The sequence below is a fragment of the Oenanthe melanoleuca genome, chromosome 5, assembly GCF_029582105.1.
Source record: "Oenanthe melanoleuca isolate GR-GAL-2019-014 chromosome 5, OMel1.0, whole genome shotgun sequence".
Classification (NCBI taxonomy): Eukaryota; Metazoa; Chordata; class Aves; order Passeriformes; family Muscicapidae; genus Oenanthe; species Oenanthe melanoleuca.
In genome coordinates, this window is record NC_079339.1 from 52,767,765 (window position 1) to 52,793,136 (window position 25,372).

General features: G+C 54.2%; 1 protein-coding gene across 2 annotated transcripts in view; it reads right to left on the bottom strand.

Annotated features, from left to right (window-relative positions):
- Positions 1-1,743: 1,743 nt before the first annotated feature.
- LOC130254397 (protein AHNAK2-like) overlaps positions 1,744-25,372 on the bottom strand; it is a 66,097-nt gene continuing 42,468 nt past the window's right edge. For both annotated transcript variants that reach the window (XM_056493876.1, XM_056493877.1), the window contains exon 7: positions 1,744-24,978. In XM_056493876.1, the coding sequence (XP_056349851.1) occupies positions 2,716-24,978 (22,263 nt within the window). In that variant the 3' untranslated portion in view covers positions 1,744-2,715. The remainder of the gene's footprint in view (positions 24,979-25,372) is intronic.

Consider the following 25,372-nt stretch of genomic DNA (forward strand, 5'->3'; position numbering starts at 1 on the left):
GAGGATAGCTCTTGGGTCGTGGGCACTGCTCTCTATAGAGGCCCAGAAAAGTCAGCTTTAGTGGCAGGGTGGATTGTGGTGGTGCAGCTTCCTGAGGAGGGGAAGTGCAGAGGGAGGTGCCAGCTCTTCTTCCTGTATCCATGATAGGATAGATCCAGGATAGGATAGTGTGGGGATAGATCAAAGCTGCATCAGGGCAAGTTCAGACCTGACCCTAGGAAACATTTCCTTACCAAGAGAGTGGTGAAACACTAAACCAAGCTTGTCTTGAGAGGTGTTCAATGCCACAAACCTGTCAGTGTTCAAGAGGCATTTGGACAATGCCCTTAATAACCTCAATGTTTTTCCTGTGTTTTGGTCACCCCTGAAGTAGTCAAGCAAGTGGACTGAGTGATCACTGTGGGCTCCTTTTAATTATCTATTCCATACTAAATATATATAATACTAATACTCTAAATGTATTTAAAGTGAAACAGGGTTAGATCAGATATAAGGAAAAAATCTTTGCTGTGAGGGTGGTGAGGCCCTGGCACAGGTTGCCCAGAGCAGCTGAGGCTGCCCCATCCCTGGGACTGTTCAAAGCCAGGCTGGATGGTGCTTGGAACAACCTGGGATAGTGGAAGTGTCCCTGCCCATGGCAGGGAGTTAGATGGAGGATCTTTAAAATTCCTTTCATCCTGTTAACATTCTATGAACCTGTGATAGGAAGAAAAGAAATGAAGAACAGGTGGTTAGACAGCCAAGTACACTTCACTTACAACCCCTTTCCTAAGTGTTTTGCTATGCCTGCTTTCCTGTACTAAGTAGAATATGGAGAAATACAGAATGAGGAAACTACTATAATGAAGCATGTCTGCACTTGTCATTCTGGAGAGAGGATCTTGTGAGTGGTGATTGCAGCTGTCTTGGTCACAGAAACACAAAGAAATTGAGTTTAAAATCTCTGTTGACAGAAGGAACAGGGACAGCAAAACTTCAGCTCTGGACAGGAGAGCTGGCTTCAGGTTGCTCAGGAACTAGTGAGTAAAGTCTCCTGGGAAAATGTTTTTGTATTTGAGGGGATGGTCCTGCTCTGCTCTGTGCTGGGGCAGCCTCACCTGGAGTCCTGTGAGCAGTTTTGGGTGCTACAATAAAAAAATATATTAGAGAGCATCCAAAGGAAGCCACAAGGATGAGGAAGGGTCTGGAGAGGAAGCTGTATGAGGAGTGGCTGAAGCCACTTGGTCTGTTCAGCCTGCAGGAGACTGAGGGGAGAGCTCATTGTGTCCCTCAATATCCTCATGAGGGGCAGGTGCTGATCTCTTCACCCTTGCGGCCAGTGACAGGACCTGAGGAAAGGGCTGGAGCTGAGTGATGAGGGGTTTGGGATGGATGTTAGGAAAAGGTTTTTCACCAAAGGGTGTTTGAGGACTGGAACAGGCTCCCCAGGGCCGTGGTCACAGCCCCAAGCCTAACAGAGTTCAAGAAGCCTTTGGACAATGCTCTCAGGTACATGGTGATTCTTGGGGTGTCCTGTGCAGGCCAGGAGTGGGATTCAAGGATCCTGACAGCTTCCTTCTGACTCAACATATTCCGTGATTCAACATGGGGTTGTAATGACTGAACAGTCTCCATTACCCCTATATTTAGGAACTGTGCTGTCACTAAACATCCACCTCAGCAGACAGTGAAGTACATGCAACCTTTGAAAATTTAAGCTGGGATTTTCCCAATCAGAAACGTCAGTAACTCACACTACTCCAGTTATTATTTGTATGGTGAGTTTATTGTGAATTAAGAATACAGACAGTGTTTTAATGGTACATGTGAAGGCTGTCACATATGCACTCTGGTTTTGTGCACTTGAGAGAAGCGTTAATATAAACAAAGGAGCAAATAATTATATACACCTCCTTTCCCAGAAAATCTCTGAAGCAATTCCACCAGTGTGGCAGATCATTCTAAGCATTTAACTATCCCATAAGTATGTACATTAAAATTTATTTATCCACATTTGAATAATATTCTTTGTAAGCATGTTTTATTCTGGTATCTTACAAACATGATTTAGGTACATTTTTCTGGTCTTGAAATTATTCTGTTGGTTTTTGCTGTTTTTTTTTTAAATTATTGTAAGGCTAAATATGACCCACCACAATAATAAAAAAAAAAAACGAGAAGACAGAAAGAGGCAAAGCATTAGTCTCTCTACACTAGTGTTTAATTTCTATTTTATATTTTAAAATGTTTGTGAAATATACATACTACCTTAGCTGAAATAAACAAAAACATTTTAATAACAAAGCAAAAAAGTTCCAAAATTTAAGCAGGTGAGTATAGTTCTTATAGTACTAGTTTAGAACCCATTCTGGAAATAATCTGTTGTCTAAATATAACTGGTGTGTTTTGAGAAGCCTCTTTAACAAGTCTTTTGCTATCATTGAGCCTTTCAATGATTTACTTTCATGGTTCTGGTATCTACTCAGACTTTGCTCAAACTAGGGGCTCCTCTGCATTTGTCATAATTGTTGCCTTTGGGGTAGATATGAAGAAATCATTATTTTTATTAGTGTACATCCATGTATTTGAAAATCTGAATGTGGTACATTCTGTTCAAGTGTTCTCATGAATACCAGCCTTGGGTTTTAATTTTCAGTTAGTAGAAAATTAGGAAAACATTCTCTTCTGTACATATAGATGATTTTGTTTTCATTGAGGATTGAGAAACTACAACCTTCATTTGGTTGTATCTCCAACAATATTAGATTTACTTTCTTTTTCTTCCTCCAACAAGATTAGTTCAGTTCTTGCTGAAGATGTCACAATAGATGAGGCTCCATCAATTTCAGCTTTTTCACCCTCTCCTATTTCTTTAGGTGATAAGCTTTCTTGTGCATCAAAAAACACATCTGGTTTATCTGTTGGGCTATCTTCATCTGAGAGTCTCCCCTCTTTATGACCCACCTCTTCTTTGTCAACAGACTTAGCCTTTTTGGAAGGAGATGTGAAACCAAGCTTGGGAAATCTAAACCATCCAGTTTTATCAGCCTGCTTAGAGGAATCATCTGATGTGTCAGTAGGTTTCACATCTTCTGGAACTGATTTTTTTATTTCTGGTTTTGCATCTGTGCTTGTTTCATCCCCAGAAGATGAAAAGCCAACACTTGGAAGCCAAAATTTGAATCTTCCAGGAGATTTTTTACTATCAGTCTTTTCTTTCTCACTGCTTATGTCTTTTTCTTCACCTTCCACTGCTTCAACTACATCTTCGTCTTTAGAGAGAGAAGCTGCAGTTATTCCCTCTGGTGATTTATCAGGAAAACTCTCTTCAAGTTTACTGGAACACTTTACTTCAACAGTAGATGTTTTTAACTTTGTCAAACTTACTTTTCCTCTAGATTCCTCAGACTCATGGTGTGGTTTGTCAGATAGTTTAAGCTCAGCACTGCCAGCTCTCTGTGCTGCTACCCCAAAGCTTTCACCAGCACCTGTAGGTGCATCTCCCGTTGGAGACGGCTTCTGGACCAGCACGTCTAAATCACTGCGTGATTCAGGCAACTTTGTCTTGAGCAATGAGAACCCCAGAGTAGCAGTTTTGACCTCTGATGACAGAATCTCTGATCCTTTCAGTATTTCAGTAGTGTAGATCTCACACCGCTCAATAGCAACATGTTCAGGCTCCACTTTTTCACGTACTTCTTGGCCCTCTATGTAAGACCAATGAATGTCCTGCCCTCCACTTGAAAGGGATGACTCTATGGTAGCTGTCATCTGTGCTGTTTTAATGTCAGGCTCAGTCAGTGTCAAAATTTTGCCTTTTGCTTTTTGAATACCCCCATCTAGAGCTCCTGTTTCTTCATGGATAGCAGGGCTTGCTTGCAGTTGCACTATTTCAATGTCAGTACTAGATCCCTTTGGATCTGTTACTACTTTTGACAGTAAAACATCAGCTTCAATTGGGAGAGTTCTGAATGTGAATCTTGGTATTTTCAGTTTGGGAATTCTTACACTTACTTCTGGGACACCTTGTGTTTGGCGCACTGTTTCCCCTGTTATTCTGGCAGATGCTTCTATATGATCTAGAGCTGGACTTTTCACATCAACTGATCCTTCTGGTTTTTGTAACTGTATTTCTCCTGTGCCTCTTTCACTTTCAGGTGCAGAATCAGCTTCTGACTTTGGCAAATTGGTATCATCTTCAAACCCCTTGATTTCTGAACGCAACATTCCAAACTTTGGAATCTTGAACTTGTATGCTTTAATTTTACCTGTTTCTGCTCTGTCTTCTACTTCCACTTTCATTCCTGCAGACACATCCTTTTCCACACTTTTGACTTGAAATTTCATTTCAGGATCTACTTCAGTAATTTTAACATCCATTTTCACTGTTGGAACTTCTACCTTTAGATCTTCCAGCCTAGCAGTAACGTAAGTACCATCTTCTGATCCTTTTGTTGTTGACCATTCACATATAGTCCTTTTTAACTGACTTTCTTCACTGTCTTTTCCTATGATTTTCACCTCACCCTTTATCTTTCCTTTTTTAATTGCTGCCTCTTTATTTTGAATATCTAGCTCTTCCTTTGGAAGACTAACATCTATTTTCTTCTGTGTTGCATCCAGAGTAATTTCACCTGTTGATGGTTTGCATCCTACCCCTGATGTCTCTAACTTCATGGAACTTCCTACCTTTGGGACTTCTACATCCTGTGATTTGCCTTTATGCTCTGGAAACGTCAGAGTACATGTAGAAAACCTATTTGTTGAACTCTTGTCTTTCTCAGTTTCTGAAGCACTTGGGTATGATTTAGACAATTCTGCTGCAGACACTGTGATTTGTGAAGTATGTCCTTCAGCACTACGCTTAACTACGTCTGCGTAAGTTTCAGTTTTTGGAATATTCACTCTACTATCTGTTCTTTCTGTGGATATTGAAATATCTCCTTCCATCTTTGGCAAGCTAACATCAGAACTCTTCACAGAATCTCCTAATTTTTGAATTCCTTCTTTTCCAATAGTAATTTCAGCAACTGCATGTGGTAATGAGAAGGTATTTTCAGGAATACTTGTTTCACTTTGTACTTTAGCAGAAGGAATAGTTGCCTGAGCTTTTTCCATACTTCTTTCAGTATCAGCATCACTTTTTTTTTCCTTTAAGGATGACCTGCCAAATACAGGTATTCTGAATTTTGGCATTTTAAACCATCCCTGATATTCTTCAGTCTGAACTTCTTCAGCTTTTATTTCATGTTCTTTCAATTTGATTTCCTTTTCCTCAAGTCTCTCAATAATTCCCTCTGTCTTTGGTTTAGACACTGACTGGGTGCTTATGTCTACCTTTGCATCATCAACTACTCCAGAATCTGACATATCAGATGGAAGTTCTGATGCTGGAACTCCCATAGCAATGTCAGCAATTTCGTTTGTCATTTTTAGCTGGGGTAGCTCAGCTTCTATTTTTGGAGAGCTGATCTCTGTCTCCGAGACTTTCCCTTTTGTTAGGGAGATTCCAAACTTTGTCTTCTGGAATTTGGGCATTTTAATCTTCCCTTCAGGACCTTCCAATTTCATTTTTCTTCCATCCACAACTGATGAGCTTTCTGTTAATATATCAGGGCTCTTCAAATCAACTGAAGCTTCTCCCTTGGGAAGTTTAATACCTGTTTTTTCAATGTTACATTCTTTGGTAGAACTTATTTTGAAGTCAACCTGTTGAAAATTCCCCTCTGAGGGAGTCAAAGAAGCATCAATCTTTGCTGAGCTGACTCCTATTTCAGTTTTAGAGGCTTCAGTTTCTACTCTGGCAAACTCTGCAGTGTCAGCCAGTTTTATGCTTATTTGTGCCCCTTCTTCAGTCCCTTCAGGATGACTTTTTTCTATATCAGGTATCTTAATTGAATCATCACTCTCTATTTCTCTTTTGGGAAGACCAGAATCAGCTCCAACTTTTGGTGAATGAGACTGAGATTTTGGAACCTTGATCTTGGAGAGTGAAATTTTAGGCATGACAAATTGAGGCTTTTTAATTGGACTTTTTTGTTCAACTTTTCCTGCAGATATTTCCAGATCAAGGTCTGGCCCACTACCCTGATCATCAGTTGCAGTTCCTTTCACTTCTGTGTCTATTCTGCTTGTCAGGACAGGAAGATTTTGGTCTTCCAAAATTGCTCCAGAATCTGATTTAACACTTGCTTCCTTCTTTGGTGACCAACTGAAGGATGGAAGTTTGAATTTGGGCATTTTGAAATGTCCTTCTTTCTCTTCTCCATCTCCATCTTGCTTTATTTCCCCCTTGATCTTTACTACTGCATCTGAATCCTGAATATCACTGTCTGGTTTTGAAATAGAAATGTCAGCTGATGGGAGATGAACATCAGACTCTGGTGCCTTACTGTCAGTTTTGGCAATTTTGGCTTCAGAGCTGTAAGTCTCCGTTTCTGTGCCACATTCTACCTCCAAGTCTGGTGCTTCAACAGCAATGTCAGATATTTCTACTGTTGCTTTTAGCTGGGGAACCTTGACTTCTGATTTGGATTGGCTAACATCCTTTTCTGACCCTTTCCCCTTAGAAAGTGCAATTCCTAACTTTGGCATGTGGAATTTAGACGTTTTTGTTTTCCCTTCAGAGCCTTCAGCTTTTATCTCTACATCACCCACAGCAATTTCACTTGATGTTCTTTCAACAATTATGTCAGGACTCTTTACCTCAAGTGAACCTTCAGGTATCATCTTAATATCTGAAGTAGAGAGGCTGGCATTAGCAGCAGCTGATTTCAATGTCAGCTCATCTTCACAGGTAGGAACTGTGACTTCACCTGTAGGTATGCTAACATCCATGTCTATTTTAGGAGTTTTGGCTTCTGGTTTGGAAAATTCCAAAGTTGGGACTGTAACTTTTGGCACTTTTATGCCCAGTCCTGCCCCTTCTCCACTGCTCCCTTTCTCAGATATCTGAACAGAAACACCTTCTTTTTCTTGATTGGGTCCAGAAACATCAGTTTCCAGTATGGGCAGAGAGCCCTGTACTTTCTGACCCTTAATTTTAGGGAATGAGATCTTTGGCATGGTAAATTGGGACTTCTTCGTTTTGGCCTTTTCACTGTCTTTTTCTGTTGTATCAAATTCATCATGGAGGTATTGATTCTCAGGAGTAGGAAAAGTTAATTCAGATCCCATGTCTTCAGATAAAGCAGACAAACTGGGTCCTTCCAGATGTTCATCAATGTGAGAAGGAGCAACAGCTTCTTTCTTTGGTGACCACCTAAATGAAGGTAGTTTGAATTTTGATGATTTAAATTTGTTTTCTTTCTCCTCAGTACTTTTCTCTCCTGTAACTACTTCCTGTTCTGCCTTGCACTCTAAATCCGGGCCATGGATTTCTGCTTCTAATTTTGGCAAGGTAACCTCCATAGGTGAGAGATTTGGATCCATTGTTGGTGCATCCAGAACAACTTCAAGTGAAGGCTTATGCAGTTTTACACCAAGCTGGGCATCAGAGATTTGAGATGGTTTTTCAATATCATGATCAGTCATATCAGATGTTATCTTTCCCTTGGAAATTTCAGATTCCACAGTGGAACCAATGTCAGCTTCAGATGCTTTTCCCTTAGATCGAATTCTGAATTTCGGTTTTCGGAATTTAGGAATTTTAACGGTGACCTCTGTGTCAGTGAAAGGTATTTCAGCAGATGTTGTTTTGCCCTCTAACTTAAAACCTCCTTGCTCCTCAGAAGCATCATCACTTAAAATTTCAAAATCTGAAAGATTTTCATCAGCACGAGATGCTATTTTTGATTGAGATTCTGGTACATTAATTTGGTATTTAGTAAGAGTAATATCCCCCTTTTGTAATGAGGACTCCATATCAATTTCTGATGAAATCACTTCAGCTTTAGAGAAACCAATGCTAGGAAGTCGAAATTTGGTACTTTTAGATACATTTTCTCCCTTAATGTCAGGCAAATGTTTTGATCCAACACTCTCAGAAGGAACGGAAAAAGTGTCCTCTGTTAAAGAATAACGAAGCGTATCTGAAACAGAAACATCACACCCAGACTGGCCTTGGGTAAGAGACTTGAAACCTTTAGAGAAAGAAATTTTGGGCAATCTAAAAACTGAAGCTTTGGATTTACCAAATTCTTCCTCTTTACCAGTGGAAGAATCTAGAGGAACATCAATACAGGCCTCTTGGACATCAGAGTCAGGCAACGTCATGTCAGCAACGGCATCTCCTGACGGCACCACCACTTGAGGCCCTGTCAGACTGATGTCTCCACCTTCAGGAGTCTCAACCTCGGTGGCCACGGTGCCCTTGGCCTCTCTGCTGCTGGACCAGCCAAAGGAAGGCATGCCGAACTTGGGCATCTTGAACTTGCCGTCCTTGGTCTTGGCGGCCTCCTTCTCTGGCACTTTGGCTTCTGCTTCAAGGCTAAGGCTGGCCTCGGGCGCCTGAAGGTCCACGCTGGCCTGTGGAAGGCTGACATCGACGGAGGGCAGGCTGATGTCCACCTTTGGAGCCTTGATGTCAGCTTTGGGCATCTTGAGGGAGGGCTTCTCCAGCTTCCAGCCGGCACCTTCCATCTTGGCGCCGGCATCGTCAGCTTTCAGTGCCAGCGCGGGGCCCTCCCCTGCGGCTGTCACGGTGGCTGAGGGGAGGTCGAACTCCGCGCTGGGCAGGCTGACCTCGGCTGCGGGCGCCTCGGCCTTGGGGGAGGACACTGAGAATTTAGGCTTGTCGAACTTGGGCATCTTGAGCTTGCCTTTTAGGCCCGTGCCTTCCAGCTCCAGCTTGCCTTCGGCGGAGGGCGCTTTGATGTCGATGTCAGGCGCCTGGAGCTCGAGGGAACCTTCCACCGAGGGCAGCTTGACTTCGGGAGCCACCACGCTGACATCGGCGGCCTTGATCTCAGCCTGCGGGAGGCTGACATCTGCCTCCACTTTGGGAGCCTTGACGGTGGGCTTGGAGAAGACCACGCTGGGCACCTTGACTTTGGGCATGTGTATTTTCATGCCGCCGCCCTCAGCTTTGCCGGCGGCCACCTCCAGGCTGGCTTCGGCCTCGGGGCCCTGCAGGGCGACTTCGCCCTCCTGGCCTTTGGGCAGCGAGACCTCGGCCTTGGGCAGGCTGACCTGCGCCTGGGGAGCTTTGACTTTGGGCAGCTTGACGCTGGGCATCTTGACGTCGGGCATCTTGAATCGGCCTTTCTCGCCGTCCGCTGCTACGGCGGCCGTCTCCACACTCACCTCCACGCCGGGCGCTTGGACATCGGCCGCGGGCAGGGTCACGTCCGCTTCGGCGGCTCCCGAGGGCACCGTCACTTGAGGCTCCTTCAGGCTGACATCCACCTCGGCGGCCACGGTGCCCTTGGCCTCTCTGCTGCTGGACCAGCCAAAGGAAGGCATGCCGAACTTGGGCATCTTGAACTTGCCGTCCTTGGTCTTGGCGGCCTCCTTCTCTGGCACTTTGGCTTCTGCTTCAAGGCTAAGGCTGGCCTCGGGCGCCTGAAGGTCCACGCTGGCCTGTGGAAGGCTGACATCGACAGAGGGCAGGCTGATGTCCACCTTTGGAGCCTTGATGTCAGCTTTGGGCATCTTGAGGGAGGGCTTCTCCAGCTTCCAGCCGGCACCTTCCGTCTTGGCGCCGGCGACGTCAGCTTTCAGTGCCAGCGCGGGGCCCTCCCCTGCGGCTGTCACGGTGGCTGAGGGGAGGTCGACCTCTGCGCTGGGCAGGCTGACCTCGGCTGCGGGCGCCTCGGCCTTGGGGGAGGACACTGAGAATTTAGGCTTGTCGAACTTGGGCATCTTGAGCTTGCCTTTCAGGCCCGTGCCTTCCAGCTCCAGCTTGCCTTCGGCGGAGGGCGCTTTGATGTCGATGTCAGGCGCCTGGAGCTCGAGGGAACCTTCCACCGAGGGCAGCTTGACTTCGGGGGCCACCACGCTGACATCGGCGGCCTTGATCTCAGCCTGCGGGAGGCTGACATCTGCCTCCACTTTGGGAGCCTTGACGGTGGGCTTGGAGAAGACCACGCTGGGCACCTTGACTTTGGGCATGTGTATTTTCATGCCGCCGCCCTCAGCTTTGCCAGCAGCCACCTCCAGGCTGGCTTCGGCTTCGGGGCCCTGCAGGGCGACTTCGCCCTCCTGGCCTTTGGGCAGCGAGACCTCGGCCTTGGGCAGGCTGACCTGCGCCTGGGGAGCTTTGACTTTGGGCAGCTTGACGCTGGGCATCTTGACGTCAGGCATCTTGAATCGGCCTTTCTCGCCGTCCGCTGCTACGGTGGCCGTCTCCACACTCACCTCCAGGCCGGGCGCTTGGATATCGGCCGCGGGCAGGGTCACGTCCGCTTCGGCGGCTCCCGAGGGCACCGTCACTTGAGGCTCCTTCAGGCTGACATCCACCTCGGCGGCCACGGTGCCCTTGGCCTCTCTGCTGCTGGACCAGCCAAAGGAAGGCATGCCGAACTTGGGCATCTTGAACTTGCCGTCCTTGGTCTTGGCGGCCTCCTTCTCTGGCACTTTGGCTTCTGCTTCAAGGCTAAGGCTGGCCTCGGGCGCCTGAAGGTCCACGCTGGCCTGTGGAAGGCTGACATCGACAGAGGGCAGGCTGATGTCCACCTTTGGAGCCTTGATGTCAGCTTTGGGCATCTTGAGGGAGGGCTTCTCCAGCTTCCAGCCGGCACCTTCCGTCTTGGCGCCGGCGACGTCAGCTTTGAGTTCCAGCGCGGGGCCCTCCCCTGCGGCTGTCACGGTGGCTGAGGGGAGGTCGACCTCTGCGCTGGGCAGGCTGACCTCGGCTGCGGGCGCCTCGGCCTTGGGGGAGGACACTGAGAATTTAGGCTTGTCGAACTTGGGCATCTTGAGCTTGCCTTTTAGGCTCGTGCCTTCCAGCTCCAGCTTGCCTTCGGCGGAGGGCGCTTTGATGTCGATGTCAGGCACCTGGAGCTCGAGGGAACCTTCCACCGAGGGCAGCTTGACTTCGGGGGCCACCACGCTGACATCGGCGGCCTTGATCTCAGCCTGCGGGAGGCTGACATCTGCCTCCACTTTGGGAGCCTTGACGGTGGGCTTGGAGAAGACCACGCTGGGCACCTTGACTTTGGGCATGTGTATTTTCATGCCGCCGCCCTCAGCTTTGCCGGCGGCCACCTCCAGGCTGGCTTCGGCCTCGGGGCCCTGCAGGGCGACTTCGCCCTCCTGGCCTTTGGGCAGCGAGACCTCGGCCTTGGGCAGGCTGACCTGCGCCTGGGGAGCTTTGACTTTGGGCAGCTTGACGCTGGGCATCTTGACGTCGGGCATCTTGAATCGGCCTTTCTCGCCGTCCGCTGCTACGGCGGCCGTCTCCACACTCACCTCCACGCCGGGCGCTTGGACATCGGCCGCGGGCAGGGTCACGTCCGCTTCGGCGGCTCCCGAGGGCACCGTCACTTGAGGCTCCTTCAGGCTGACATCCACCTCGGCGGCCACGGTGCCCTTGGCCTCTCTGCTGCTGGACCAGCCAAAGGAAGGCATGCCGAACTTGGGCATCTTGAACTTGCCGTCCTTGGTCTTGGCGGCCTCCTTCTCTGGCACTTTGGCTTCTGCTTCAAGGCTAAGGCTGGCCTCGGGCGCCTGAAGGTCCACGCTGGCCTGTGGAAGGCTGACATCGACAGAGGGCAGGCTGATGTCCACCTTTGGAGCCTTGATGTCAGCTTTGGGCATCTTGAGGGAGGGCTTCTCCAGCTTCCAGCCGGCACCTTCCGTCTTGGCGCCGGCGACGTCAGCTTTCAGTGCCAGCGCGGGGCCCTCCCCTGCGGCTGTCACGGTGGCTGAGGGGAGGTCGACCTCTGCGCTGGGCAGGCTGACCTCGGCTGCGGGCGCCTCGGCCTTGGGGGAGGACACTGAGAATTTAGGCTTGTCGAACTTGGGCATCTTGAGCTTGCCTTTCAGGCCCGTGCCTTCCAGCTCCAGCTTGCCTTCGGCGGAGGGCGCTTTGATGTCGATGTCAGGCGCCTGGAGCTCGAGGGAACCTTCCACCGAGGGCAGCTTGACTTCGGGGGCCACCACGCTGACATCGGCGGCCTTGATCTCAGCCTGCGGGAGGCTGACATCTGCCTCCACTTTGGGAGCCTTGACGGTGGGCTTGGAGAAGACCACGCTGGGCACCTTGACTTTGGGCATGTGTATTTTCATGCCGCCGCCCTCAGCTTTGCCGGCGGCCACCTCCAGGCTGGCTTCGGCCTCGGGGCCCTGCAGGGCGACTTCGCCCTCCTGGCCTTTGGGCAGCGAGACCTCGACCTTGGGCAGGCTGACCTGCGCCTGGGGAGCTTTGACTTTGGGCAGCTTGACGCTGGGCATCTTGACGTCGGGCATCTTGAATCGGCCTTTCTCGCCGTCCGCTGCTACGGCGGCCGTCTCCACACTCACCTCCACGCCGGGCGCTTGGATATCGGCCGCGGGCAGGGTCACGTCCGCTTCGGCGGCTCCCGAGGGCACCGTCACTTGAGGCTCCTTCAGGCTGACGTCCACCTCGGCGGCCACGGTGCCCTTGGCCTCTCTGCTGCTGGACCAGCCAAAGGAAGGCATGCCGAACTTGGGCATCTTGAACTTGCCGTCCTTGGTCTTGGCGGCCTCCTTCTCTGGCACTTTGGCTTCTGCTTCCAGGCTAAGGCTGGCCTCGGGCGCCTGAAGGTCCACGCTGGCCTGTGGAAGGCTGACATCGACGGAGGGCAGGCTGATGTCCACCTTTGGAGCCTTGATGTCAGCTTTAGGCATCTTGAGGGAGGGCTTCTCCAGCTTCCAGCCGGCACCTTCCGTCTTGGCGCCGGCGACGTCAGCTTTCAGTGCCAGCGCGGGGCCCTCCCCTGCGGCTGTCACGGTGGCTGAGGGGAGGTCGACCTCTGCGCTGGGCAGGCTGACCTCGGCTGCGGGCGCCTCGGCCTTGGGGGAGGACACTGAGAATTTAGGCTTGTCGAACTTGGGCATCTTGAGCTTGCCTTTCAGGCCCGTGCCTTCCAGCTCCAGCTTGCCTTCGGCGGAGGGCGCTTTGATGTCGATGTCAGGCGCCTGGAGCTCGAGGGAACCTTCCACCGAGGGCAGCTTGACTTCGGGGGCCACCACGCTGACATCGGCGGCCTTGATCTCAGCCTGCGGGAGGCTGACATCTGCCTCCACTTTGGGAGCCTTGACGGTGGGCTTGGAGAAGACCACGCTGGGCACCTTGACTTTGGGCATGTGTATTTTCATGCCGCCGCCCTCAGCTTTGCCGGCGGCCACCTCCAAGCTGGCTTCGGCCTCGGGGCCCTGCAGGGCGACTTCGCCCTCCTGGCCTTTGGGCAGCGAGACCTCGGCCTTGGGCAGGCTGACCTGCGCCTGGGGAGCTTTGACTTTGGGCAGCTTGACGCTGGGCATCTTGACGTCGGGCATCTTGAATCGGCCTTTCTCGCCGTCCGCTGCTACGGCGGCCGTCTCCACACTCACCTCCAGGCCGGGCGCTTGGATATCGGCCGCGGGCAGGGTCACGTCCGCTTCGGCGGCTCCCGAGGGCACCGTCACTTGAGGCTCCTTCAGGCTGACGTCCACCTCGGCGGCCACGGTGCCCTTGGCCTCTCTGCTGCTGGACCAGCCAAAGGAAGGCATGCCGAACTTGGGCATCTTGAACTTGCCGTCCTTGGTCTTGGCGGCCTCCTTCTCTGGCACTTTGGCTTCTGCTTCAAGGCTAAGGCTGGCCTCGGGCGCCTGAAGGTCCACGCTGGCCTGTGGAAGGCTGACATCGACAGAGGGCAGGCTGATGTCCACCTTTGGAGCCTTGATGTCAGCTTTGGGCATCTTGAGGGAGGGCTTCTCCAGCTTCCAGCCGGCACCTTCCGTCTTGGCGCCGGCGACGTCAGCTTTCAGTGCCAGCGCGGGGCCCTCCCCTGCGGCTGTCACGGTGGCTGAGGGGAGGTCGACCTCTGCGCTGGGCAGGCTGACCTCGGCTGCGGGCGCCTCGGCCTTGGGGGAGGACACTGAGAATTTAGGCTTGTCGAACTTGGGCATCTTGAGCTTGCCTTTCAGGCCCGTGCCTTCCAGCTCCAGCTTGCCTTCGGCGGAGGGCGCTTTGATGTCGATGTCAGGCGCCTGGAGCTCGAGGGAACCTTCCACCGAGGGCAGCTTGACTTCGGGGGCCACCACGCTGACATCGGCGGCCTTGGTCTCAGCCTGCGGGAGGCTGACATCTGCCTCCACTTTGGGAGCCTTGACGGTGGGCTTGGAGAAGACCACGCTGGGCACCTTGACTTTGGGCATGTGTATTTTCATGCCGCCGCCCTCAGCTTTGCCGGCGGCCACCTCCAGGCTGGCTTCGGCCTCGGGGCCCTGCAGGGCGACTTCGCCCTCCTGGCCTTTGGGCAGCGAGACCTCGGCCTTGGGCAGGCTGACCTGCGCCTGGGGAGCTTTGACTTTGGGCAGCTTGACGCTGGGCATCTTGACGTCGGGCATCTTGAATCGGCCTTTCTCGCCGTCCGCTGCTACGGCGGCCGTCTCCACACTCACCTCCAGGCCGGGCGCTTGGATATCGGCCGCGGGCAGGGTCACGTCCGCTTCGGCGGCTCCCGAGGGCACCGTCACTTGAGGCTCCTTCAGGCTGACATCCACCTCGGCGGCCACGGTGCCCTTGGCCTCTCTGCTGCTGGACCAGCCAAAGGAAGGCATGCCGAACTTGGGCATCTTGAACTTGCCGTCCTTGGTCTTGGCGGCCTCCTTCTCTGGCACTTTGGCTTCTGCTTCAAGGCTAAGGCTGGCCTCGGGCGCCTGAAGGTCCACGCTGGCCTGTGGAAGGCTGACATCGACAGAGGGCAGGCTGATGTCCACCTTTGGAGCCTTGATGTCAGCTTTGGGCATCTTGAGGGAGGGCTTCTCCAGCTTCCAGCCGGCACCTTCCGTCTTGGCGCCAGCGACGTCAGCTTTGAGTTCCAGCGCGGGGCCCTCCCCTGCGGCTGTCACGGTGGCTGAGGGGAGGTCGACCTCTGCGCTGGGCAGGCTGACCTCGGCTGCGGGCGCCTCGGCCTTGGGGGAGGACACTGAGAATTTAGGCTTGTCGAACTTGGGCATCTTGAGCTTTCCTTTCAGGCCCGTGCCTTCCAGCTCCAGCTTGCCTTCGGCGGAGGGCGCTTTGATGTCGATGTCAGGCGCCTGGAGCTCGAGGGAACCTTCCACCGAGGGCAGCTTGACTTCGGGGGCCACCACGCTGACATCGGCGGCCTTGATCTCAGCCTGCGGGAGGCTGACATCTGCCTCCACTTTGGGAGCCTTGACGGTGGGCTTGGAGAAGACCACGCTGGGCACCTTGACTTTGGGCATGTGTATTTTCATGCCGCCGCCCTCAGCTTTGCCGGCGGCCACCTCCAGGCTGGCTTCGGCCTCGGGGCCCTGCAGGGCGACTTCGCCCTCCTGGCCTTTGGGCAGCGAGACCTCGGCCTTGGGCAGGCTGACCTGCGCCTGGGGAGCTTTGACTTTGGGCAGCTTGACGCTGGGCATCTTGACGTCGGGCATCTTGAATCGGCCTTTCTCGCCGTCCGCTGCTACGGCGGCCGTCTCCACACTCACCTCCAGGCCGGGCGCTTGGATATCGGCCGCGGGCAGGGTCACGTCCGCTTCGGCGGCTCCCGAGGGCACCGTCACTTGAGGCTCCTTCAGGCTGACATCCACCTCGGCGGCCACGGTGCCCTTGGCCTCTCTGCTGCTGGACCAGCCAAAGGAAGGCATGCCGAACTTGGGCATCTTGAACTTGCCGTCCTTGGTCTTGGCGGCCTCCTTCTCTGGCACTTTGGCTTCTGCTTCAAGGCTAAGGCTGGCCTCGGGCGCCTGAAGGTCCACGCTGGCCTGTGGAAGGCTGACATCGACAGAGGGCAGGCTGATGTCCACCTTTGGAGCCTTGATGTCAGCTTTGGGCATCTTGAGGGAGGGCTTCTCCAGCTTCCAGCCGGCACCTTCCGTCTTGGCGCCGGCGACGTCAGCTTTCAGTGCCAGCGCGGGGCCCTCCCCTGCGGCTGTCACGGTGGCTGAGGGGAGGTCGACCTCTGCGCTGGGCAGGCTGACCTCGGCTGCGGGCGCCTCGGCCTTGGGGGAGGACACTGAGAATTTAGGCTTGTCGAACTTGGGCATCTTGAGCTTGCCTTTCAGGCCCGTGCCTTCCAGCTCCAGCTTGCCTTCGGCGGAGGGCGCTTTGATGTCGATGTCAGGCGCCTGGAGCTCGAGGGAACCTTCCACCGAGGGCAGCTTGACTTCGGGGGCCACCACGCTGACATCGGCGGCCTTGGTCTCAGCCTGCGGGAGGCTGACATCTGCCTCCACTTTGGGAGCCTTGACGGTGGGCTTGGAGAAGACCACGCTGGGCACCTTGACTTTGGGCATGTGTATTTTCATGCCGCCGCCCTCAGCTTTGCCGGCGGCCACCTCCAGGCTGGCTTCGGCCTCGGGGCCCTGCAGGGCGACTTCGCCCTCCTGGCCTTTGGGCAGCGAGACCTCGGCCTTGGGCAGGCTGACCTGCGCCTGGGGAGCTTTGACTTTGGGCAGCTTGACGCTGGGCATCTTGACGTCGGGCATCTTGAATCGGCCTTTCTCGCCGTCCGCTGCTACGGCGGCCGTCTCCACACTCACCTCCAGGCCGGGCGCTTGGATATCGGCCGCGGGCAGGGTCACGTCCGCTTCGGCGGCTCCCGAGGGCACCGTCACTTGAGGCTCCTTCAGGCTGACATCCACCTCGGCGGCCACGGTGCCCTTGGCCTCTCTGCTGCTGGACCAGCCAAAGGAAGGCATGCCGAACTTGGGCATCTTGAACTTGCCGTCCTTGGTCTTGGCGGCCTCCTTCTCTGGCACTTTGGCTTCTGCTTCAAGGCTAAGGCTGGCCTCGGGCGCCTGAAGGTCCACGCTGGCCTGTGGAAGGCTGACATCGACAGAGGGCAGGCTGATGTCCACCTTTGGAGCCTTGATGTCAGCTTTGGGCATCTTGAGGGAGGGCTTCTCCAGCTTCCAGCCGGCACCTTCCGTCTTGGCGCCGGCGACGTCAGCTTTCAGTGCCAGCGCGGGGCCCTCCCCTGCGGCTGTCACGGTGGCTGAGGGGAGGTCGACCTCTGCGCTGGGCAGGCTGACCTCGGCTGCGGGCGCCTCGGCCTTGGGGGAGGACACTGAGAATTTAGGCTTGTCGAACTTGGGCATCTTGAGCTTTCCTTTCAGGCCCGTGCCTTCCAGCTCCAGCTTGCCTTCGGCGGAGGGCGCTTTGATGTCGATGTCAGGCGCCTGGAGCTCGAGGGAACCTTCCACCGAGGGCAGCTTGACTTCGGGGGCCACCACGCTGACATCGGCGGCCTTGGTCTCAGCCTGCGGGAGGCTGACATCTGCCTCCACTTTGGGAGCCTTGACGGTGGGCTTGGAGAAGACCACGCTGGGCACCTTGACTTTGGGCATGTGTATTTTCATGCCGCCGCCCTCAGCTTTGCCGGCGGCCACCTCCAAGCTGGCTTCGGCCTCGGGGCCCTGCAGGGCGACTTCGCCCTCCTGGCCTTTGGGCAGCGAGACCTCGGCCTTGGGCAGGCTGACCTGCGCCTGGGGAGCTTTGACTTTGGGCAGCTTGACGCTGGGCATCTTGACGTCGGGCATCTTGAATCGGCCTTTCTCGCCGTCCGCTGCTACGGCGGCCGTCTCCACACTCACCTCCAGGCCGGGCGCTTGGATATCGGCCGCGGGCAGGGTCACGTCCGCTTCGGCGGCTCCCGAGGGCACCGTCACTTGAGGCTCCTTCAGGCTGACGTCCACCTCGGCGGCCACGGTGCCCTTGGCCTCTCTGCTGCTGGACCAGCCAAAGGAAGGCATGCCGAACTTGGGCATCTTGAACTTGCCGTCCTTGGTCTTGGCGGCCTCCTTCTCTGGCACTTTGGCTTCTGCTTCAAGGCTAAGGCTGGCCTCGGGCGCCTGAAGGTCCACGCTGGCCTGTGGAAGGCTGACATCGACAGAGGGCAGGCTGATGTCCACCTTTGGAGCCTTGATGTCAGCTTTGGGCATCTTGAGGGAGGGCTTCTCCAGCTTCCAGCCGGCACCTTCCGTCTTGGCGCCGGCGACGTCAGCTTTGAGTTCCAGCGCGGGGCCCTCCCCTGCGGCTGTCACGGTGGCTGAGGGGAGGTCGACCTCTGCGCTGGGCAGGCTGACCTCGGCTGCGGGCGCCTCGGCCTTGGGGGAGGACACTGAGAATTTAGGCTTGTCGAACTTGGGCATCTTGAGCTTTCCTTTCAGGCCCGTGCCTTCCAGCTCCAGCTTGCCTTCGGCGGAGGGCGCTTTGATGTCGATGTCAGGCGCCTGGAGCTCGAGGGAACCTTCCACCGAGGGCAGCTTGACTTCGGGGGCCACCACGCTGACATCGGCGGCCTTGATCTCAGCCTGCGGGAGGCTGACATCTGCCTCCACTTTGGGAGCCTTGACGGTGGGCTTGGAGAAGACCACGCTGGGCACCTTGACTTTGGGCATGTGTATTTTCATGCCGCCGCCCTCAGCTTTGCCGGCGGCCACCTCCAGGCTGGCTTCGGCCTCGGGGCCCTGCAGGGCGACTTCGCCCTCCTGGCCTTTGGGCAGCGAGACCTCGGCCTTGGGCAGGCTGACCTGCGCCTGGGGAGCTTTGACTTTGGGCAGCTTGACGCTGGGCATCTTGACGTCGGGCATCTTGAATCGGCCTTTCTCGCCGTCCGCTGCTACGGCGGCCGTCTCCACACTCACCTCCAGGCCGGGCGCTTGGATATCGGCCGCGGGCAGGGTCACGTCCGCTTCGGCGGCTCCCGAGGGCACCGTCACTTGAGGCTCCTTCAGGCTGACATCCACCTCGGCGGCCACGGTGCCCTTGGCCTCTCTGCTGCTGGACCAGCCAAAGGAAGGCATGCCGAACTTGGGCATCTTGAACTTGCCGTCCTTGGTCTTGGCGGCCTCCTTCTCTGGCACTTTGGCTTCTGCTTCAAGGCTAAGGCTGGCCTCGGGCGCCTGAAGGTCCACGCTGGCCTGTGGAAGGCTGACATCGACAGAGGGCAGGCTGATGTCCACCTTTGGAGCCTTGATGTCAGCTTTGGGCATCTTGAGGGAGGGCTTCTCCAGCTTCCAGCCGGCACCTTCCGTCTTGGCGCCGGCGACGTCAGCTTTCAGTGCCAGCGCGGGGCCCTCCCCTGCGGCTGTCACGGTGGCTGAGGGGAGGTCGACCTCTGCGCTGGGCAGGCTGACCTCGGCTGCGGGCGCCTCGGCCTTGGGGGAGGACACTGAGAATTTAGGCTTGTCGAACTTGGGCATCTTGAGCTTGCCTTTCAGGCCCGTGCCTTCCAGCTCCAGCTTGCCTTCGGCGGAGGGCGCTTTGATGTCGATGTCAGGCGCCTGGAGCTCGAGGGAACCTTCCACCGAGGGCAGCTTGACTTCGGGGGCCACCACGCTGACATCGGCGGCCTTGGTCTCAGCCTGCGGGAGGCTGACATCTGCCTCCACTTTGGGAGCCTTGACGGTGGGCTTGGAGAAGACCACGCTGGGCACCTTGACTTTGGGCATGTGTATTTTCATGCCGCCGCCCTCAGCTTTGCCGGCGGCCACCTCCAGGCTGGCTTCGGCCTCGGGGCCCTGCAGGGCGACTTCGCCCTCCTGGCCTTTGGGCAGCGAGACCTCGGCCTTGGGCAGGCTGACCTGCGCCTGGGGAGCTTTGACTTTGGGCAGCTTGACGCTGGGCATCTTGACGTCGGGCATCTTGAATCGGCCTTTCTCGCCGTCCGCTGCTACGGCGGCCGTCTCCACACTCACCTCCAGGCCGGGCGCTTGGATATCGGCCGCGGGCAGGGTCACGTCCGCTTTGGCGGCTCCCGAGGGCACCGTCACTTGAGGCTCCTTCAGGCTGACATCCACCTCGGCGGCCACGGTGCCCTTGGCCTCTCTGCTGCTGGACCAGCCAAAGGAAGGCATGCCGAACTTGGGCATCTTGAACTTGCCGTCCTTGGTCTTGGCGGCCTCCTTCTCTGGCACTTTGGCTTCTGCTTCAAGGCTAAGGCTGGCCTCGGGCGCCTGAAGGTCCACGCTGGCCTGTGGAAGGCTGACATCGACAGAGGGCAGGCTGATGTCCACCTTTGGAGCCTTGATGTCAGCTTTGGGCATCTTGAGGGAGGGCTTCTCCAGCTTCCAGCCGGCACCTTCCGTCTTGGCGCCGGCGACGTCAGCTTTCAGTGCCAGCGCGGGGCCCTCCCCTGCGGCTGTCATGGTGGCTGAGGGGAGGTCGACCTCTGCGCTGGGCAGGCTGACCTCGGCTGCGGGCGCCTCGGCCTTGGGGGAGGACACTGAGAATTTAGGCTTGTCGAACTTGGGCATCTTGAGCTTTCCTTTCAGGCCCGTGCCTTCCAGCTCCAGCTTGCCTTCGGCGGAGGGCGCTTTGATGTCGATGTCAGGCGCCTGGAGCTCGAGGGAACCTTCCACCGAGGGCAGCTTGACTTCGGGGGCCACCACGCTGACATCGGCGGCCTTGGTCTCAGCCTGCGGGAGGCTGACATCTGCCTCCACTTTGGGAGCCTTGACGGTGGGCTTGGAGAAGACCACGCTGGGCACCTTGACTTTGGGCATGTGTATTTTCATGCCGCCGCCCTCAGCTTTGCCGGCGGCCACCTCCAGGCTGGCTTCGGCCTCGGGGCCCTGCAGGGCGACTTCGCCCTCCTGGCCTTTGGGCAGCGAGACCTCGGCCTTGGGCAGGCTGACCTGCGCCTGGGGAGCTTTGACTTTGGGCAGCTTGACGCTGGGCATCTTGACGTCGGGCATCTTGAATCGGCCTTTCTCGCCGTCCGCTGCTACGGCGGCCGTCTCCACACTCACCTCCAGGCCGGGCGCTTGGATATCGGCCGCGGGAAGGGTCACGTCCGCTTCGGCGGCTCCCGAGGGCACCGTCACTTGAGGCTCCTTCAGGCTGACATCCACCTCGGCGGCCACGGTGCCCTTGGCCTCTCTGCTGCTGGACCAGCCAAAGGAAGGCATGCCGAACTTGGGCATCTTGAACTTGCCGTCCTTGGTCTTGGCGGCCTCCTTCTCTGGCACTTTGGCTTCTGCTTCAAGGCTAAGGCTGGCCTCGGGCGCCTGAAGGTCCACGCTGGCCTGTGGAAGGCTGACATCGACAGAGGGCAGGCTGATGTCCACCTTTGGAGCCTTGATGTCAGCTTTGGGCATCTTGAGGGAGGGCTTCTCCAGCTTCCAGCCGGCACCTTCCGTCTTGGCGCCAGCGACGTCAGCTTTGAGTTCCAGCGCGGGGCCCTCCCCTGCGGCTGTCACGGTGGCTGAGGGGAGGTCGACCTCTGCGCTGGGCAGGCTGACCTCGGCTGCGGGCGCCTCGGCCTTGGGGGAGGACACTGAGAATTTAGGCTTGTCGAACTTGGGCATCTTGAGCTTTCCTTTCAGGCCCGTGCCTTCCAGCTCCAGCTTGCCTTCGGCGGAGGGCGCTTTGATGTCGATGTCAGGCGCCTGGAGCTCGAGGGAACCTTCCACCGAGGGCAGCTTGACTTCGGGGGCCACCACGCTGACATCGGCGGCCTTGATCTCAGCCTGCGGGAGGCTGACATCTGCCTCCACTTTGGGAGCCTTGACGGTGGGCTTGGAGAAGACCACGCTGGGCACCTTGACTTTGGGCATGTGTATTTTCATGCCGCCGCCCTCAGCTTTGCCGGCGGCCACCTCCAGGCTGGCTTCGGCCTCGGGGCCCTGCAGGGCGACTTCGCCCTCCTGGCCTTTGGGCAGCGAGACCTCGGCCTTGGGCAGGCTGACCTGCGCCTGGGGAGCTTTGACTTTGGGCAGCTTGACGCTGGGCATCTTGACGTCGGGCATCTTGAATCGGCCTTTCTCGCCGTCCGCTGCTACGGCGGCCGTCTCCACACTCACCTCCAGGCCGGGCGCTTGGATATCGGCCGCGGGCAGGGTCACGTCCGCTTCGGCGGCTCCCGAGGGCACCGTCACTTGAGGCTCCTTCAGGCTGACATCCACCTCGGCGGCCACGGTGCCCTTGGCCTCTCTGCTGCTGGACCAGCCAAAGGAAGGCATGCCGAACTTGGGCATCTTGAACTTGCCGTCCTTGGTCTTGGCGGCCTCCTTCTCTGGCACTTTGGCTTCTGCTTCAAGGCTAAGGCTGGCCTCGGGCGCCTGAAGGTCCACGCTGGCCTGTGGAAGGCTGACATCGACAGAGGGCAGGCTGATGTCCACCTTTGGAGCCTTGATGTCAGCTTTGGGCATCTTGAGGGAGGGCTTCTCCAGCTTCCAGCCGGCACCTTCCGTCTTGGCGCCAGCGACGTCAGCTTTGAGTTCCAGCGCGGGGCCCTCCCCTGCGGCTGTCACGGTGGCTGAGGGGAGGTCGACCTCTGCGCTGGGCAGGCTGACCTCGGCTGCGGGCGCCTCGGCCTTGGGGGAGGACACTGAGAATTTAGGCTTGTCGAACTTGGGCATCTTGAGCTTTCCTTTCAGGCCCGTGCCTTCCAGCTCCAGCTTGCCTTCGGCGGAGGGCGCTTTGATGTCGATGTCAGGCGCCTGGAGCTCGAGGGAACCTTCCACCGAGGGCAGCTTGACTTCGGGGGCCACCACGCTGACATCGGCGGCCTTGATCTCAGCCTGCGGGAGGCTGACATCTGCCTCCACTTTGGGAGCCTTGACGGTGGGCTTGGAGAAGACCACGCTGGGCACCTTGACTTTGGGCATGTGTATTTTCATGCCGCCGCCCTCAGCTTTGCCGGCGGCCACCTCCAGGCTGGCTTCGGCCTCGGGGCCCTGCAGGGCGACTTCGCCCTCCTGGCCTTTGGGCAGCGAGACCTCGGCCTTGGGCAGGCTGACCTGCGCCTGGGGAGCTTTGACTTTGGGCAGCTTGACGCTGGGCATCTTGACGTCGGGCATCTTGAATCGGCCTTTCTCGCCGTCCGCTGCTACGGCGGCCGTCTCCACACTCACCTCCAGGCCGGGCGCTTGGATATCGGCCGCGGGCAGGGTCACGTCCGCTTCGGCGGCTCCCGAGGGCACCGTCACTTGAGGCTCCTTCAGGCTGACATCCACCTCGGCGGCCACGGTGCCCTTGGCCTCTCTGCTGCTGGACCAGCCAAAGGAAGGCATGCCGAACTTGGGCATCTTGAACTTGCCGTCCTTGGTCTTGGCGGCCTCCTTCTCTGGCACTTTGGCTTCTGCTTCAAGGCTAAGGCTGGCCTCGGGCGCCTGAAGGTCCACGCTGGCCTGTGGAAGGCTGACATCGACGGAGGGCAGGCTGATGTCCACCTTTGGAGCCTTGATGTCAGACAGCGTAATTTCTGACATTTCATATTTTGATTTTATATTGAAGTCTATGTTCTCTATTTCTGTATTAAGTTTTGAAATCCCTATTTTTTCTTTTGGTTCTTCAGTGTTAATTTCTATGGAGGAAGATTTTATATTTTGTTTTTTTGGACTTGGAAACTGGCCTGCTGTCTTTTGTTTTATATCTTTTTCATCCATTTTTCCTATGGATATTCCTGTTTCCTTTTTTGTACTTGGTATGGTTATTTCTGCTGTTGTTCCACTTATCTGAAGCCCTCCTGCATTTTCTAGGCTTTGCAATTTTACTTCACTTTCACTTACCTGTGTTTCAGCTTGGACAATTTCTTCCTTGGTCGTTGACCAGGTAAATGTAGGGAATTTTAACTTTGGCAGCCTGAATTTGCTTTCTTTCCCATCTATATCTTTTTCTCCTGTTTTCATTCCAATTTCTATGTTTAAAGCTTTGTCATTTGTGGGCATGCCATCTTCCTCTCTCCTTTCTTTTTTTTCCCTACCTTCTATGTCCTCTCTGCTTTCATCTCCTGATATTTTTATGTCAGTTTTTGGTGCTTTGGCCACTTTGAATAATGGCATTTGTATTTTCCACGTAGACACTTCCAATTCTGCATCTGGCATAAGAGTTTTCACATTGAAATTCCTGGTGTCCTGTGAAGTCATATCAGCTGTTTTTTCTGTTTCTGACTGTGGAACATCACTTCCCTGTTTGGTGGTGTCAGTCTCTATCTCTTTTCTTTTGGGTATTGAAATTCCATAATTTATTTTCTGTGTATTTAGCATTTGTTTGTCTTCTTCTGTTTGTTTCTCTCCTGTTTCCAGTGTGTCAGATGTCTGTAATTCAGCTTTAGCAGTGCCTATTTCTAGGCCTTTTACCTGCACAGATCCTTTAGCTGTGAGACCCATCAAGTCTACACTAATTCCACTTTCTCCATCTTTTTTATCTGTTGTTCCTTTCTGTTTCTTTTTTCGGGATTTTGATGAGGCTTGTGGTGATTTTTTAGTTGAGCTTACTTTCAGATCAGCTGTTTCTAAACTGGGCTTTGGTATCTCTATTGTTATGTCTGGTAGTTCAGGTACACTAAATTCTGATGCTGATTCCTTGTATTTTTCTTTTTTAATGCTTATTTCAACTTCAGGGCATTGTTTTACAGGGGATGGAATGCCATTTTTAATCTCTTTTAAGTCTTTTGTTAAAGTTTTATGTTCCTCACCTGTTTTCATTTCATAAGCAGGAGATGTGGTATATTCAACAGTTAAGATTTCAGGATTTTCCAGGCTTATATCATCTTTATCTATTTTTTCTCTTTCAGAGATCAGTGTAGTTTTTATTTCTTTTTTTTGCTTCTCTTGTGGTTCTGGTTTGAACCTGTGCATTCTGAATCCAATGCTAGGGAACTTCAGCTTCCTTTGGCTTCCTTTTTTCTCTTTGGTATGGACCTCTTGTGGAAATTGAGACTCTGTGTCCGTGCTTGTAGGGGAAATATCCTGTATAGCAGGCTCATATGCATCTGATGTACTATGAGATCTTCTGTGCCTCAATATCTTTTTATTTTTTATTGATTGAAATTTTGGCCATGATAATCTGTCTTTTTTAGGTCTCTTACTTCTTCCTATTCTTTGGCTTGCAATTAATGTTTCCCTGTCTTCTTCTGAAGTGGCTTTTCCTGAAACATGCAGTGTTTCTTCAGGAATGCTCTCACTGAGTTCTTTTTCCTAAAAGAACAAATAGTAGTCAGAAGATTAGAAGTAACCTGAATATAGGTGTAACAGAAAATAAAAAACATACTATAAAATATTTAAAAAAATGTTCTTTTTACTACCAGTATCTACTTGTTATTTGAAAAAATTCCTGAAGACTATAAAAATATACAATGTCAGGCAGAAATTACATAAAACAAATGTACTGTAATGTATGGATTTCTGAAGATTTTCATTCCTTGAAAACATTACAGTAAACAGAGGTTCCTATATGTATCTATCTATATATGTGTCTGTACAAATATATGTTATATATAGTATTTATATATATGTATATGAAGAAAACATAATCTTTAAATTAATGGAAACTTATGAAAAGATCATAGGTCTATCAAAATATCAGTGGTTA